The 17,536-nt window shown below is 41.8% G+C and overlaps 1 protein-coding gene across 8 annotated transcripts in view; it reads right to left on the bottom strand.

Annotated features, from left to right (window-relative positions):
- citb (citron rho-interacting serine/threonine kinase b) overlaps positions 1–17,536 on the bottom strand; it is a 48,884-nt gene that overhangs the window by 4,715 nt on the left and 26,633 nt on the right. For 2 of the 8 annotated variants that reach the window (XM_019885154.1, XM_019885160.1), the window contains exons 17-36: positions 16,071–16,264; positions 15,332–15,467; positions 15,137–15,241; positions 14,815–14,955; positions 13,659–13,778; positions 11,106–11,337; positions 10,724–10,882; positions 10,548–10,571; positions 9,503–9,664; positions 7,505–7,685; positions 7,093–7,181; positions 6,893–6,997; positions 6,148–6,317; positions 5,789–5,833; positions 3,601–3,681; positions 3,386–3,521; positions 3,170–3,309; positions 2,986–3,078; positions 2,168–2,276; positions 1,350–1,478 (exon numbers count right to left, since the gene is read on the bottom strand). In XM_019885154.1, the coding sequence (XP_019740713.1) occupies positions 1,350–1,478; positions 2,168–2,276; positions 2,986–3,078; positions 3,170–3,309; positions 3,386–3,521; positions 3,601–3,681; positions 5,789–5,833; positions 6,148–6,317; positions 6,893–6,997; positions 7,093–7,181; positions 7,505–7,685; positions 9,503–9,664; positions 10,548–10,571; positions 10,724–10,882; positions 11,106–11,337; positions 13,659–13,778; positions 14,815–14,955; positions 15,137–15,241; positions 15,332–15,467; positions 16,071–16,264 (2,551 nt within the window). The remainder of the gene's footprint in view (positions 1–1,349; positions 1,479–2,167; positions 2,277–2,985; positions 3,079–3,169; positions 3,310–3,385; positions 3,522–3,600; positions 3,682–5,788; positions 5,834–6,147; positions 6,318–6,892; positions 6,998–7,092; positions 7,182–7,504; positions 7,686–9,502; positions 9,665–10,547; positions 10,572–10,723; positions 10,883–11,105; positions 11,338–13,658; positions 13,779–14,814; positions 14,956–15,136; positions 15,242–15,331; positions 15,468–16,070; positions 16,265–17,536) is intronic. The other 6 variants (XM_019885155.1, XM_019885157.1, XM_019885156.1 and 3 more) reach the window with 6 other exon arrangements.

The raw sequence follows: 17,536 nt of genomic DNA, 5'->3' as shown, positions 1-17,536 counted from the left end.
CGTGTGTGTGTGTGTGTATTTAGTGTTGGTTGTGTGTGTGTGTGTGTGTGGAGGTGAAGGCAAGGTGGCATTAAGGTTAGTAGATTTGACTTTCCGAAGAGGCCTTACGCCAACGAGCATGGACAATAGTAGGAGTGCGCTACTTGGATTGAATTTTCCCTTTTGGCACAATACAGAGGTGCATTCTGCTTCAGCTAAGCCATTTTAAACTTTACATGGAAACTTTTTGGCATTTTAGAAGCGAAACCAGCTGCAGGCACCCACTAGCGTGCTCCTGCTGACTGTGCTTTTACAGTTCAATGGATTGGCAGATAAATGTCAGTGAAGTGTGTGTGTGTGTGTGTGTGTGTGTGTGTGTGTGTGTGTGTGTGTGTGTGTGTGTGTGTGTTTCTAGCAGTACTTCAGTGAAAAGTGTACTATAGCGCTCACTTTTAATAATATTAGTAATAATAATACATTTCATTTTGAAAGCGCTTTTCATCATACTCATAGACACTTTACAAGAGTTTAAAACACGGGATAAAATGTACACTTTAAAGTCAAGCATAAATGATTTAAAACATACACATTTAGAAGAAGAAAAACAAAGCAGAAATGGGTAAAAGAGATTAAAAGGTGTTAAAAGCATTGCGGAACAGGTGAGTTTTAAGAAATGATTTGAAGGATTGGAGGTCAGTACAGTTGCCGATGTTTTATGGTAGAGAGATCCAGAGGGTGGGGGCGGCGACAAAGAAGGCTCGGTCCCCCCAGGTTCTGAGCGGAGGTTGCAGGAAGGAGTGTATGGTTGAAGAAGGTCGGAGAGGTAGGAGGGGGCCTGATTGTGAAGGGCTTGATAGGTAAGTAGAAGGAGTTTAAACTGGATAGTGCGGGTGTGGTGAGAAGGCGAGCGGCGGCATTCTGGATGTATCGTAGTTTATTGAGGCGTTTGGAGGTTGTACCGGAGAGGATGCTATTGCAGTAGTTAAGGCGGGTGATGAAGGTGTGGATGAGGGTTTGAGCGACATTGAAAGAAAGTGACGGGCGGAGGCGAGAAATGTTTTTAAGGTGGAAGAAAGCAGTTTTGGTGATTTGGGTGATGTGTTGGTCGAAAGAGAGATTTTTATCAAAAAGGACACCAAGGTTGCGACAGTGAGAGGAGAGGAACAGGGTGGAGTTGTCCCTAGTGAGGTTCAAGTTGGAGGCTGTTTGGGTGATAATTACAATGACAATGGTTAAAGTGTGTCGTGACCGCTTATTTAATTTTCTTGACTTTGTGGATTTTTTTTTTGGGGCTCACTGTCCCACACTTTCAAACAAACAAAAGAAGGGATTCAGTGGATGCTTTTTGTCCCCCGTCTGTGCGCGCTTACCATGAAAGCACAGAAGGTACTCCTCCTTCTGCATGCTGCTGGCCACCTGCATGATGGCGATGGGGAAGCTGTGGGATGAGGCAGCAAACACTGCTGAGGCCAGCGACATGTCGTTCTTGTCCAGGAACTCTGCGGCACACCAAACACATGACACGTCTTAAAAAAGATGGCGACTTTTCAAACATTGTTTGAAAGACTCATGCGTACAGAATAATTCAAATTGAATTGATCTTGGGCTTGTGATTATTTTAACAAAACCAAGACAACATCACAAATCAATCGGAAGAAAACCACAAGATCGCATTTGACATCATTAAACATGAGCAGCACGGTGTTGTCACTGTTGGGATTTTGGCTCAGCCCCTTCCAGTTTCGATTGGCTGGTTTCCTTGACGACGGCGGAGTGGCCAAAAAGCAGATCTGTTTTAATACCTATTTTGACGGAAAAGGCCATTAACCACTAAAATTTGTTTCCTCCGCCATCTACGGTGCTCCCAAAGAAACAGAATTGGAAGCCCAACCCCCAACTGCTTGAGCAGAAAGCCCACATTTCAAAAGAGAGACAAAGACTGCAATTTAAGCAAGACATGGCGGTCTGAATATCCTAATTTCTTTTCATTCTAACACATAAAAGTAATTTGAGCAGATTTCCTCCAAGCGTGTATCAAGCTGGTAGTCCTCTGCTTTAATCGGAACTCAAGAAGTAGCTATCAGTTTCAAAAAGGTCGGTGAGCCCTGGATGAGAAGTTTTTCAAATTCATCGATTCCAATGTATCGGAAATACGAGCAGGTGAAAAAGGAATTCCTGATGTGCACACCTTCAAGTACAAATTGCTTCATCTCGATCTCGTAGAACTTGTTGGTGCCAAGGATGATGCTGTAGCTTGTCAGGTGGATGCAGCTGCAAGGCTCCAGAGTTTCAATTTCCTATGAAATGAAGATTTTTTTTGTTGTTGTTGTGGTTTAAATTCCAGAATTATACAGTTGCACCATGAGAGCGTCAGAGCGATATTGCAGATCTGCTCCAAAATATAAGTCTGTGTGAAATCCACAAGTGAAATGTTACAGCTGAAGGCTAAGACTCGACTAAGTTGAGGTGATGAAGTGTCACTCAGATGTCGAACTATCTTCTGGATTCAGCGGGATAAAATGATAGATTGGCACAACAAATTGTAACCTGATTTGACTTGCTTTGAGATACTGAGATAGCTATCAAACAATTAGATCCAAATGATCGTGAAAGGCTCCGTTTTCAGGACGTAAATTCGTGGCTACACGGGCCTTATCTGTCTAAAGGCGGTTAAGGTCATTTTCAAGACAGACAATCGCAGGCCAATGGATCTGTGAGAGCGAGGGCTGCTCTGCTGTGGGAGTGGTCATAGCCGACTTCATGGCAGAGAGTCTCAACATCTGCTCTGTGAAGCGGGCTTTTGGATGACCGATAGTTGGTGTGAACCTAGAGCCCAATTAGACACACATTTTCTATTTTTTTCCAATTATGAAGAAAATCATTTTGTTTTATTGGTGTGGTGGAACACGATGAATAAGAGTACCAGAAATTGTTTAGTATAAGTTCATAAAAATCATATCAATGTAGAGTGCAGTGTGGATACAGAAGCCAGGGATCACATTTCACCTTGCGAATGCAATATTTGCTGAGATTGTCATTGTAACGTAGAATGGTGATCTTGTTCGGCATTGCGGCACAAATGCAGGAGCCGTTGTCTATCTGTGAAGACAACACAAACACATGCACGTCCTCAACTGTCTCCGGTCACATTTTTCCAGTGTATGCGCTCATTACTCGAACAAAGACGTACTCTGCCGGCAGCAAACAGATGGCATCCTTTCACCGTCTCAAAGATGTACGGAGCCAGCTCGGACTGGCTGGGCAGGTGGCACTGGCTCAATGACTGTTTTACTCTCTTGATCTCCACCAGGCACAAGGCCCTCTCGTCCCCTGCAGCACACATCGCGGTGTTGAGCGCGTGGCACTCACTCGTCCATGCAGCTGTGAGAAGAGGCTCAGTTCTCACCAACAATCATCAGCAGTTTCTCCATCTCCTTGATGATGTGGATCTGAAAGACCGAGCCCAGGCCTGGAATATGGGTCAGTGAGTTCTTGATCACGTTGAGGGCATACAGACCTTCCTCCGAGCCCACCAAGACTATCTGCGGGCACAGTCAAGCGCATAAGGATTTAATACACAACATGTGACCATATAGTCGACATGTGAGACAATTATGGTACCTGGTCTGTAAGTGGAAGAGTGCAGTTGATATCAAGCCTGTCGTCTCCTTCCAGCTTTAGGAGAGAGTTACCAAGGAGCTTCTAAAATCAAGAAGACATTGACGGTCAACGGGGTCACTCGCTCAACATGAGCTCAGGGAGGCGCAACGGGACGAACGCAATGCCTGCAGAGGTGTGTGCAAGTGAGGATAGGTCGGCAGTCACATGCAGTTTGAATCTGTCTCGATTTGAAAGTTTGCATTCTTCAATATGGACTTTTTACCGTACATTTAACGGCTGGATATAACAGACCTATGCAGTCTGACAAGATCTCAGTTCAAAGTTACATCAAAACTGCCTTTAAAGAGAGAAAAATGCTACATTTTTCTATTGCCCCCCCCCCCCCACACACTTATGTCAAGGTAAAGTATCTCAATTATGCCCGGAGGTCTGTCTGATATAAAACCAGCAGTAAAACAAATAATGTACGTCCATCACAACATTCAGAACTTTCATTGTGGGAAGTTGTGCTTAGCAGATTTGCAAATACTGCACTGTACAACCAAAAGTGACAAGAGCTCAGATCGCTGCAGTTTACAATGGAAAACCAACGTGAGTGTAATTGCTGCCATCTTTGTTTTCAAATAGCTTACCTTTATTTTGAAAGTATTATACCGGAAATCGCTTGTCGTTGCGGCATTTGCCGTGCAGGCTTTGTCTCATCATTCCTCCTTGTTTTGACAAAGCCAAGTGAATTTCCAAAGTTAATATAATAAGTATGTTGAAGCATCACCTTTTTTACTATAAGAATGATCTCTGGCAGAAGACTGCCGTTGGTTGAAAAAGCAGGCCAACGTGGTTAGTACTATTTCGCATTTATTAGTTTAGACGCAAAGCTATCTTTGTCCTAAGTTTAATATTGTGTTTTATATTTCTGAACTTTTCGTTTTACGGAGCGTTCCGGCGTGTTGCTGTGCAATAAACATCTAAAAAAGGAAATGGAGTATCGCATCCAATCAATGGGCCGCATAGTGAGGATCTGACCTACATTTACTGAGCAACATCACGCTAATTTTAATGATGATGCTGCGCTTCCTTCATTTATAAAGTGATGCATTTTAATCATTGTGTATACATGCCACTCAGACTACCAGGAAGTCAACCTAAACAAAATATTACCAAAAACATGCAACAGGAGTGAAATTCGGGGAAGTTCTCAACGTAGGAGCGATTTATTATGCCCGGAGGTCTGTCTGATATAAAACCAGCAGTAAAACAAATAATGTACGTCCATCACAACATTCAGAACTTTCATTGTGGGAAGTTGTGCTTAGCAGATTTGCAAATACTGCACTGTACAACCAAAAGTGACAAGAGCTCAGATCGCTGCAGTTTACAATGGAAAACCAACGTGAGTGTAATTGCTGCCATCTTTGTTTTCAAATAGCTTACCTTTATTTTGAAAGTATTATACCGGAAATCGCTTGTCGTTGCGGCATTTGCCGTGCAGGCTTTGTCTCATCATTCCTCCTTGTTTTGACAAAGCCAAGTGAATTTCCAAAGTTAATATAATAAGTATGTTGAAGCATCACCTTTTTTACTATAAGAATGATCTCTGGCAGAAGACTGCCGTTGGTTGAAAAAGCAGGCCAACGTGGTTAGTACTATTTCGCATTTATTAGTTTAGACGCAAAGCTATCTTTGTCCTAAGTTTAATATTGTGTTTTATATTTCTGAACTTTTCGTTTTACGGAGCGTTCCGGCGTGTTGCTGTGCAATAAACATCTAAAAAAGGAAATGGAGTATCGCACCCAATCAATGGGCCGCATAGTGAGGATCTGACCTACATTTACTGAGCAACATCACGCTAATTTTAATGATGATGCTGCGCTTCCTTCATTTATAAAGTGATGCATTTTAATCATTGTGTATACATGCCACTCAGACTACCAGGAAGTCAACCTAAACAAAATATTACCAAAAACATGCAACAGGAGTGAAATTCGGGGAAGTTCTCAACGTAGGAGCGATTTTTTTTTTTCTTCCAGTTGGATCAGAATGATGTGGTTTTCACAAGAAATGCGTGCTGCAGTGATAGGACAAGTGAACATGAGGGGCATCTCAGTGGGGCAGGTGGCAGCTTGGGTGGGAGTGGAGGTGGATTAGCCAGGTGTGAATGTCAGGAAGTCTTGTGTTTGCACTTTTTTACCTGGACCAGAAAAGATAGAACCATTTGTCTTTTGGACACAGCAGCCTATGTGCGCAACGATACTCAATGAAATGGGTAAAATCCAACAAATCAATAAAACATGCCCATATAATGAGGCGGGATGGAAACGCAACAAACGGGGTTGGGAAAGATAAAGCAAGGGGAAAAAAAAGAATGAGGGAGAGAGACGGAAAAGAAGATGACAATTAACGACAGAGAAAAGTGAACCATGAGTTCATCCAAAAAGACAAAAGGTTAAAAACGAGAGTCAGTTCACTCTCCTGAATAACCCAGATAGTAGCGATCACATCCAGAAAAGAGACCACTATCACAAGCCAGCCGAGTGCAGAGATACTCACTGCGTCCGCCTCAGCCTTCTCCCGAGAGATTCGCCCCCCGGCGATGACAGATTCCATGACTGCCACCCAGCGCTGCTTGTCTGGGAAACTGGGAGCCATAAAGTAAACGGACTGTCCAGGCCAGCAAGGGGTGTGACAACGAGCCTCCAGCTTCAGGACATATGGAACATCTGAAGGACAACAATCGATGAGTTAAATTAATGAATACTTGACTTGTTATGAAGGATAATATAGTTGACAAAACTAACAAAATAACACAAATTAAAGTTGGGGAAAAAATATTTACCTGAACAAAATAAAAATAGTTCAAAACTAACTGAGACGAGAGCTTACGATTATAAAACTGTAACTACAATTATAGCAAAAATGTCCTTTATTTACCTCTTTTCAATATCATAGAAGTATTTAGGGTTTGTTTTAAATGTATTTATTTTGGTATTGCTGTGCATCTGTAGAAGAAGGAAAGTCCGTTGTTTGAGAATTCTGGTTTACTTGATTACACAATACAGTTCTTTCATCTTGCACTCAATAAATGTTCCAACTAACACAAAAACGAGTCAAAACTAAATTAAAACAAACAAACAAAAAATAAGCACTAACAAACTTTGCTATGAAAATGAATGAAAACGGGAATTTCAAAAAAACAACACGAAATAAAAGCTAGTATGAAAAATCACAACTTGTTACAACCATGTTCCTTATGTAAATGTGTTTGGTGTTATTTATTTGAAGAATTACGTGACACCTGATTTAGCTGTGTTGGGGAGCTCAGTGGCCCCGACCGCTCCGTGAACTTCGACCTCTCCATCAGATATGCACAAGTCGAACTCCTCCAGTGGCTTCGTTGAATCTGAGTTAAAACACAAGGTGCCACGTTCAGGCAGAGTGAAAAAAAACCTTCAGCTTTCAAAAGCTAAGTGGTGTTCAGGTGAACACTCAAGTAACCTTCTCTGGGTTCGCTCTCGAAGATGGACACTTTAGTCCCATCAAGGACCACGTATTTCCTCTCCCAGCCTTGGCCTCGCTTTCCATTTCTGCAAAAGCAGTAGCACAATGTTGAAACAGGCCACCAGTTTTTCCATTAACACCTTCCTCACACATGTATCGGATAGCTGGCATTTGTCAAACAAGCGTATTTTTTAAGACCAACACTTTCCACACAAAAAATGTTTGTCGGCATGTGAGTGCAGCATTGGGGCGAGCTTCAAACTGAAGCATTTCAAAGAGTTGAATTTGTTGCACTGTCCGTTTTTAGTCAGCACCCTTACACCAACCTCCGTCTGTATAAATCGCGCACAGCATTCATCGCTGACCCTGATCCTATCCCGCACATCGGTGAGTGAGTGAGTGAGTTGACCTGGGCTGCTTCATCCATCCTTCCAGGTGCATGTGCCCGCTGGCGTCTTTGAGCTGCTGGCCCGAAGAGTTGCCCTTCTCCCGACACGAGCCTTCGGAAAGATGCAGAGAGCAATCGCTCGACATGCCGCACGTCGCTGGAAGGCACGGGGAGCATTTTGGATGGCACAGAGCGTGACATTCTGAGGGAGGGAAAATATCACAAGAACAGCAATGGCATACAAAGTTGTGGCTCCTCAACGCAAATGAGCATTTATGAAATAGTGATATAAACCCTATATTATTTTATATGTGCCACATTGTCTTGAATATATATTTTTTTGTTTTTGCGTAGGTATCAATTAAAGTGACTCAGATATAATTATAAGGACCATTATAAGGTAAATATACCATTCTAAAAAACATTGCATTATGGCGTAAGACTGTTGAACTGTACTCCACATATATTTATCGATATTAGATAGCTACTATCAAACCTTTTTCATGGGTCGGGAAATTACTCAAAGGATTCAACATCTCACTTTTCAACTTCATGTTCAATTTCAATGTAGTAGTTTACACGATCATATGAACAAAAAAAGTACTGCACCAGTCATACTCCAAAATGCTGTGTCACTGTGGATTTTGAACAGACTGGGTTCATAATTTGTTTGACCTAGAAGACAGGATTGAAGTTTGGATTTGGGCAGGCTGAAGAGCTGAAGCGGCTCACCTACTCTGACTGTTGTGTCGTGAAGTTGAATTAAACATGGCGCCTGGATGGCTCTGGGGGTTATACTGCAGACTTTGGACACGGGAGGTGGGGTTCAGATTCTGGTCAGGGTGAATGGGTGAATGGCCCCCAAGGAAAATACCACTTGCTGGTTTGTTTCAGGAGGGACATCCATCCATCCATCCATCCATCCATTTTCTAATCGGCTTATCCTCACAAGGGTCGCGAGCCTATCACAGTGTAAAAACTTTGCCAAACATTGTGTGAGTGACTTGCTGTGCATCCCTGCCAGGGGTAAGTTGCTTCTCCCTCGAAGAAAACATTGGTAATAAACTTTGTATTATTTTTAACAAAAGCTATATACTGATAATCTGGTAAGCCATTTCTTGATAACTTTAACTCATTGGTAAGGGTAGTTGTTATCGCTTGTTGGATCAAAATCTTGACTCAATATGCTGAGCAGGGTTACAACAATTTGGGATTTTTCACTAGTTAGTTTTTACTTTTGTTTAGTTTTTTTTTTAAATTCTGTTATTTTTAAACATGTTTTTAGAGCAGGTTTGTAAAATTCTTTGTTTAAGTTTAGTTTTTAATAGTTTTAGAATTAGTTTTAGTTTTTCGATATATGGAGTATTTGGTGAGTGCAAGATGAAAAAAAAAAGAAAATGTCACTAAATATTAATTTAATAAAGTAAAATGCTGAAAGGACTGGTTTGACCTTCCTACTTCTGTATCGCAATACGGCAATTCCGAAACAGATATATTTAAAATGAACCCCAAAAGCTCAAGTACTGTATGATATTACGGTAAATGAAAAAGACAAAAACGAAGGGCATTTTTGCAAAAATTATAGACTAGTTCATTTTATAGATGTAAGATGTAGTTTCAGTTAGATTTCACTTCATAAAAAAAAAAAAAGGTTCATTCTTACCAAAAATATTTTTTTCCAAATTTACTTTTAGTTATTTCATTAGTTTTTGTGAACTAACCTTTGTGCTGGGTCAAATCCTCAACCCAGCACCGGGGACAGCTCCTTTTGGACAAAGAGCTGGGTTAGCTATTTCGCACCATTTGGGTTGCTTTTGACACAGTAGTTTTAAGAACATAGTTTTGTTATGATGTTACGCACCGCCATGTTTGGAGATCGACACATTTTGTTTTGTGCCTCTTGAGTGTTTATATATCGAAGAAAATAGAATAGAGAACCATCCCGATCTCACTCGCCAACCTGGCGGACAAATACTGCTCACGTGAAAGAAAACTATCTGTTGCATAACTGGCACTCACCGAGACAGGTGGCGGCTTGTCGACCGAAGTGCACAGTATCCAGGCAAACGGTACACTTGGCGGCGCGCATGTTGAGTCCCACTGTGAAGCGGTGAGCGGTGTGGTGGTGTGCCCTCTCCCTCTCTCTTTCCCTCTGACTGTCTTTCATTCGCCGGCTATATTCTGAATACAATAAGGGCCGTACCGTCAGAGAGCAGGGCCCTTCATTTCAGTCATATCTTGTTCTATCAAACCCTCGATACATCATGCCATACCAACTATGAAATCGGTTTAAAAAAAAGTGGTTTCAAATGATGTTGAGGACAAGAGCAGCTGAAAACTGAAACTGAAGTCTAAATGGCTAAATTCATCCTTGTGCTTGTGACGACTGGCTGGTGCACTTAAAGGCATTATGCAGTCAATAGTAAGATTTTACTCGAAGTTTGCATACCTTGGTCAGCATATAAGAGTAAAATCACTCAAAACAGTATGACAAAAAAAAACTATTTCACTGCAGCTTCACCTCGAAGTTTGCATACCTTGGTCAGCATATAAGAGTCAAATCACTCAAAACAGTATGACAATAAAAAAAATATTTCACTGCAGCTTCACTTTTTTTTGCTTTACCTGAAAGTCCGTTTGTGTCTTTGTGTTTGCAACATTAAGCCAGCCACTTCTCAAGCCAGCCATCTTAATCGATGCAACTTTGACTTCATATCCAGTAATTTGCCCAATGAGGTGACTGAATAATACCTTTAGATTGGGATTCCTTATGTGACACAAAGTTTTGTGCCTTTCAAGCACAAGTGGGATTGTAATGGGTGGATAAACACTGTGGAGTTCCGCAAATCAGACTGCCTAAGCTTCAGCAACCAAGATAACAATGCGGCAGATTTCGAAAGCTGTGCACTGCAAAACTGCAAATGTACTTTTGGCCTGCTGGGATGTGCCACATTGTAGGCATGCACAACTTTGAAAAATCTGGCTTCTTGAGGGATGGGTGAGGCAAAGGGAGACAAGGGAGAAGAGACCAAACTGCAGGTGTCATGAGTTTGGGGAAACTTACTTTCAAATGTGACCCTCCTCCTTTCTGCAAGGTGTGTGAAAGAGAAAGGATCATAAGAGAGCATTTTTTTGTGTCGGATTATATTTGTGTGCAGGAAAGGGCCGGGATATTTTGAATATGGCGTCGTACTCCCATAGTGGCTTTTTGAACAAAGATGTCATCATCTTCTGACTCACCCTCAGGCGTTGCAACCTCCTTCCTGCGACCCGAGTTGGATGGCACCAGGCTTGGTGGGACTTGTTGGTGATCGGGAGACTTCACCATGGCAGACATCATCATCTGTTGTCGTGCCGCCGCTGGGTTTGCGGAGCTGCTATGATCCTTGTATTGCAGCGCTGGGATGGAAATCGCTTGTTCATAACATTGCTCATCCTGGAGCAGAAAAGTATCTGGCTGCTATTATTTGCGTGTTGGCTCGCCTCTTTGCTCTGATGAGCATGAAAATAATCCTGTTAGTTTTAGTTGCTACGGCAACAGTGTGGCGCAAAAAGAAACGACCTCAACGTCTAATGGACTTTTTGTGCTCTTCCAAAACTAGAGATGATGAACCGTTCCTACCTTCTTCTCTGAGAGATCGCAGTTCGGCTCTCATTTTCTGAAGTGCATCCTCAAGCTCAGAGCAGCGAGTTCGCTCTTTGTCCAGGGCTACCTTCATATCACTGTACTGCAGGGGAACTGGCTGGATGGAGGACACGGGCGAGACCTGACCCTGACTTTGTCCCTGGGCTTGGGCCTGTGCCTGAGCAGCCATGGCAGCCAACAGGTCCTCTCGCCGACGCCCAAAAAGACCCTGGAAGGATAAACACAGCAAAAGGGAAAGTAAAATGAGAACAGAGAGCAGGTTTTGTCTACGCTTTGATTCTTAGTATACGTATGCGTGTGATTGTGTGTGGGTCTAGGGGAGTGCAATGTATTTATATATTTTTTATGTTTTTATATTTCACGACGCACTTGGGGGTGGAGGCTCCTGCAGAATTTCGTTGTAACAAGTGTGCAATGACAAAGTATTCATTCATTCATACGTTGTTGTTGCTGTGCAGAGAAGTTAGTGGGAGTTTTAATGACCACTTATGCGTGACTTCATCATCCATTGTTGCCTCCGGATTTCACTTTTATAATTAAGTAATTTCCAGCTCTCCGCATAGTCATTTAAAATATGTTCTTTTGCATACAAAATCAGACCGAAAAGATAAGGTAGAACAATGAAAAACAAAAGAAAAAGACATTTCCTGTCTATGCAACTGAAGTAGAACCGACAAAATATCGTGAATGTGTTTCATGCCTGTGGCTGCACATTTCTTTACCTTGCATTATCTGCACTCATAGTTGGCATGTAGAAAGAGTCACAACTTCACATTACAACATGTAACTTTCTTTCCGAATCAGCCCAGATAGGATTGATAGGATTTTGATTTCAAGGATGTTTTATACACCAAGTATAATCTTCAGATACAAACCCAATTCCAATGAGATTTGGCATTGTGCTGAACAAAAATAAATGTAATGATTTGAAAATCATGTTCAACCTAGACACTACAAAGACAAGATATTTAATGTTCAAACTGATAAACTTTATTGTTATTAGCAAATAATCATAAGCATAGAATTTTACGGCTGCGCCACATTCCAAAAAAGCCTGGAACGGGTCATGTTTACCACAGTGTTACATCACCTTTTCTTTTCACAATATTCAATAAACATTTGGGAACTGGGGAGAGTAATTGTTGAAGCTTTACAGGTGGAATTATTTCCCATTCTTGCTTGATGTACAGCATCAGCTGTTCCAACAGTCTGGGGTATTATCCGCTGCATAATTCTCAATGGGCGACAGGTCTGGACTGCAGGTAAACCAGTCTCATACCTGCACTCTTTTACGAAAAAGCAATGCTCTTTTAACAAAACAGAATGTGGTTTGGCATTGTCTTGCTGAAATAAGCGGGGATATCCATTTAAAGACGTTACTTGAATGGCAACATATGTTTCTTCAAAACCTGTCTGTTCCTTTCAGCATGAATGGTGACCTCCCGAATGAGTAAGTTGCTGATGCCATTGGCACTAACACGGCCCCATACTATCACAGACGCTGGCTTTTGAACTTTGCATCCATAACAGTCCGGATGGTTCTTTTCTTCTTTGGCCTGGAGGACACAACGTCCACAAGTTCCAAAACAATTTGAATTGTGGATTCTCAACTCAACTGCATTTATAGAGCACTGTAAAACAACCACCGTTGTATACAAAGTGCTGTACATGGAGCAAAAAATAATTCATACAACAATCATACATGAAATTAATAACAAAGACAGTAGAAAGCACCAAAATAGTAAAACTAAAAATCAAGTCTCATGCTGAGTCAAAAGCCAAAGAATAAAAATGAGTTTTAAGATGAGTTTTAAGGAAGGGGGCTTGCCTAACCTTCAGTGGGAGGTCGTTCCAAGGAGAGGGACTTGCAACTTGTCAGACCACTGAACACTTTTCCACTTTGCATCAGTCCATCATCGGGCCCAGAGAAGTTTTTTTGTTGAGAAATGGCTTTTGGTTTGCACAGAAGAGTTTTAAGTTGCACTTAACGGGTGATGTAGTGCCAAACTGTAGTTGTGGTGACATTAGCTTTCTGAAGTGGGCCCATGTGGTGATATCCTTTACATACTGATGTTGGTTTTTGGTGCAGTGCCGCCTGAGGGATCGAAGGTCACCGGCAGAGTTTTCAGCCTTGCGCCTTACAAGTAGTGATGTCTCTGAAACTTCTGATGATATTATGGAGCATAGATGACATTTTATTTGTTCAACACAACATCCCAACTTCATTGGAATTGGGTTTGTATTTTAGAAAAAGTGGAAAACAAGGTTCACGTAAACCTTTTCTAAATTTTCTTTGTTCCAAGAATATAAAGTTACAATAACTAAGTAGTCCCCCAGATGTAAGACTTCACAGAGGTACCTCTGAATTTGGGTTACATGCCATCCGGAGGCAACATAACAACAACGTGGAACACGGTGAAAACAAATTTGACACCCCTACACATAAAATGATGTTTCGAAGAGTCTTCTCGCAACATAAAAATGAACATTTGTAGACATCGTTCAAGTGACTATGAAATGTCATCTGACCTTTTTCTTCTTTGAGCCACCATGGGCCTGGGCTTGGAGAAAGTCTATGAGCTTGGTCTGCTGGGTGATAGTCCCCTCCATTTTCACCTTCTCATGGGAGTACACAGCCTGCAGGTGGAGCTAAGTGAACATCACTACTGCCGTGAATTTCTCCTCAAATACTTGGCTTCATACAGAGAAATAATGCAAAATGTGGGCAAGGCCCAGCGATGGAATGTATGTGTGTGACACTCAACATGCTTTTGACGTTCAAATAAAAGAACATAATAGAAACCATATTATAATGCTACAATGAGCTGTGCTGTAGTCACAGCAGCCGATAACAATACCGGTAATGATCATAAAAACAGGGATAATGTGAAAAAAGAGTGGGGTGACGACTTTGGTTGGTTATTCCGTATTGTCTGGTTTGCCTTTTTCATTCCGATAGCAATGCTAGTACAAATCACAAAATAATTTGTGACTTATTATGAAACTGAACACAGTAAAATTCCAACCAGAGTATAGGAAGCAGCAAAAATTCAAAGTTTTCCTGCCACTCATGCTGTTGTTTAAGATTTCAGTTGCTATGTATTGCCATGTGTATCTCATCTATAGAATTAGTAGCGCTTGCCGATAACCAAATGTATTAGCGCCGTCACTGTTCCTTTAAGCAATCAGATTTCCAATTCATCCTCAATCTGAACACATTATGCCATTTAATATTGAGAGATGTGAAATGTATTCAATTGACAGTTTATTTGGCGAAATACTGATTCTGAACTGCGCCACATGTTCATGGTGCCAGTTGCCATTTGTTTTGTTTCGTATCAACGGTTTCTATAATTGCGACCTGAAATTGGAGGTATTAAGAAGTGGATTCAGTTTGGCAAGTCCCCTCTGAACGTTTTGGATCCCAAAGGCCAAATGTATATACACATTCATTTTGCAAAAGAATCACTAATCTGTATTAGATGCAAGAGACATTGAAAGAAAGAAAAACAACTCAAAATGCTGGCTCTGGTGCCCCTCGTATGAACACTTTTCAGTCTAATTCACTGAATGGTGACCACAACCTTAGCCGAAGATATGCACGTTAATGTAGCATAGGATTTATGTACAATAGACATGCAGATGTAGTTTCCAGTACAGTAAGAGTGTGTACATGTAGCAGCACCTGGATGTTCTCCAGCTGATATTCCAGGTCAGTTCTTTCAGTTTTCAGCAGGTCAGTCTGGTCCAGGGCATCTTGCAGGCCCTGGGTCAGACGAAAGATATGTGCCTTCTGAGCATCCATCTGCTGCTGAAGCTTCTCTTGCTACAAAAGAACAACGGATGAGATGGCACATAATCAGATTCCAATACCTTTAACATACTTTAGCATTCAGCCCAAGGACGCTACAAACTTCCAAGTGAATTTTGTGGCTATTTTGTCATATGTTGATTGTGTAATGATGTCATCAATTATCCCTGATAATGTGTGAAAACACTGAATGGACCTCATCCAACAGCCGCTGTTTCAGATCTCTCTCACTCTCCAATTTTTGCTGCAAACTACGCGCATTCATCTCCAGCATGGCATGCTTCTTCTCCAAATCGTTCAACTAAACGATAGAAAACAGGATGCGGTCACTGCAACATACGCAAACCACGGAGGCTATTCGATACTTGTGCTTCAGGGCAAAAACACTCACGGTGTCTGCAAGGCTCTCAGCTTTGAGTTTCTGGTCTTTGAGAATCTGCTGCAGTGCCAACATCTCAGCTTTGTGCTCCTTAACGGCCTGTTCCACAGCCTGACGAGACTCAGTGCTGCGCTGCTCAGCACGTAGTCTGAAGGACAGAACAAAAACTTTTGTTTTTCTTTGTGTTTGAGACATGCTTTTATTGCTCAACTGTGGTATATTCCGAAAGAAGTTACCAATCAATGTTCCAGCTAAGCCACACAAATCACATGAACATTGTAACGTCTGTTTCTTGTGTGAGGGTGTTTTGTGTAGCAAATTCCCCTTGCCTTGACGAGCCCACATTTTTATACATAAAGCACATACTGTTTGGATGCAGAAGACCAAGAGATGATCCTTTGAGAGAGTAAGCCCAAGAGATGATCCTTTGAGAGAGTAAGCCTTTTGCATCCAGTGAGTGTAGGTGGAGGCAAGCAACGACAATAATAGCAAACGCAACCTACCGATGTATACGGTCACTTATTATTCTTTCTGAATATGTAACAGGTATTGTGATTACATAAGATCATGGCCTATTGAAACTGGTATGACAAACTAAACCTATTTTGAAAATAATTGATCCACTGAACAAGTTTTCATATTCTTCCCACTTCTGTGTGTTTTAAAGGAAAACAGTGTTCAAAATGGTCAGAGAATATCATTAAATCTTGAGTGCATTGTGTCGATTAAAGCCAGCGTGTTTTCTATTAACCTGTTCTGTTTTTCAGTGTCCAGCATTCTTTGCACCTCCCTCGTCCGCCTCTCAGCCTGGTTCTTCTCCTCTTCTAGTGTTGCCCTCCAGGCATCCCACTGTCTCTCCTTCTCCAGCAGTTCATCATTTAATGTCTCAAGTTCCAGGACTTGCTCCTCCAACATCGTGCACGTGGTCTTCAGTGTTTCGAGATTCTGAATAAAAGTGAAGGGTTAGGGTAGATGATGCATGTACTTTGATTTATTTCTTCGCAAAGATAGTGCTGAATTTTGATTGACATTGTCAGAAAGGCGTACAATGCGGGTCTGCTGCGCGCGCCGATCAGACGTACCCACAAAATAAATATTGTACTCTAAAGTTTTTTTCACCTAAAAGCCGCACATACTTAAACTGCACGGTATTACCCCATCTTGTGTGCAAAAAGTTTCAAGTCACTAAAGTTGAGAATACTTGAAAAATTGAGATGTAAAAAGTGCCAAACTTACCATAGGAAATAAACACGTGAAAAGACTACAAAGTACGTAACACAGAAGCCAATGGCCGCAAAAAAAAAAAAAAGTTGCATTATCAGCGTAGTGGGGCCTATCCCAGCTGTCTTCCAGCAGTAGGCTGGGGACACCCTGAACCGGTTGCTAGCCAATCGCAGGGCACACAGAGACGAACAACGATCCGTGCTCACACTCACAGCTCAGGACAGTTTTTGAGTGTTCAATCAGTCTGCCATGCATGTTTTTGGAATATGGGAGGAAACCAGACTACCCTGAGAAAACCCACGCAGGCCCGGTCAGAACATGCAAACTCCACACAGGGAGGCCAGAGCTGGAATCGAACCCGGTATCTCTGCATTGTGAGGTCGACGCGCTAACCACCCGACCACCAGGCCGTTTGAACCAACTACAAAAGGGAAGTGTGAGGTGGAACCTGTCACACAGTGAAGCTGACTCTTTGCCCTAACATGTCATGACTTCTTCCTCCCTCAATCAGTGCATGCCTTCTTGAGTTGGGGGAAATAACTGTTTTGGGCACTTCTCAGTCAGTGAAAAGGGTGTCAAAGGAGTTCACCAATGACATTTTCAGTGGGCATTAAGACTTTTAGGGAGGATCAGATGTCACAACTGGGACCGATGCCACTCAAGTAGTAAAAAATATTTTAAAAACTGCTGACACAGATGAGTTTGTCTCTAACAGCATACAAAGCATCAAACTGAATTATAAACCCTTGCAAATATCATTTGGTTTTATAAGATGAAGAGCAGAGTCTGCTTGGGAAACAAACTAAACAGAGACAAGGAGATAGGAAAGTTGTCCAGCTGAAGGAATCAAGTCCAGCTGTTGCCATGCTGATCCTGATTTCTGCCGTGATCACATCAAAAATATGTATGCAGTTCCATCCACATGATCATTTTTCAAGATTATCCAACAGAATGTTGGAGGCATTTTTCCATATTAAACTTTTTTTTTTTGTT

This window comes from Hippocampus comes, unplaced genomic scaffold (assembly GCF_001891065.2).
Source record: "Hippocampus comes isolate QL1 unplaced genomic scaffold, H_comes_QL1_v1.1 scaffold45, whole genome shotgun sequence".
NCBI lineage: Eukaryota > Metazoa > Chordata > Actinopteri > Syngnathiformes > Syngnathidae > Hippocampus > Hippocampus comes.
This window is presented reverse-complemented; position numbering and strand designations above follow the sequence as displayed.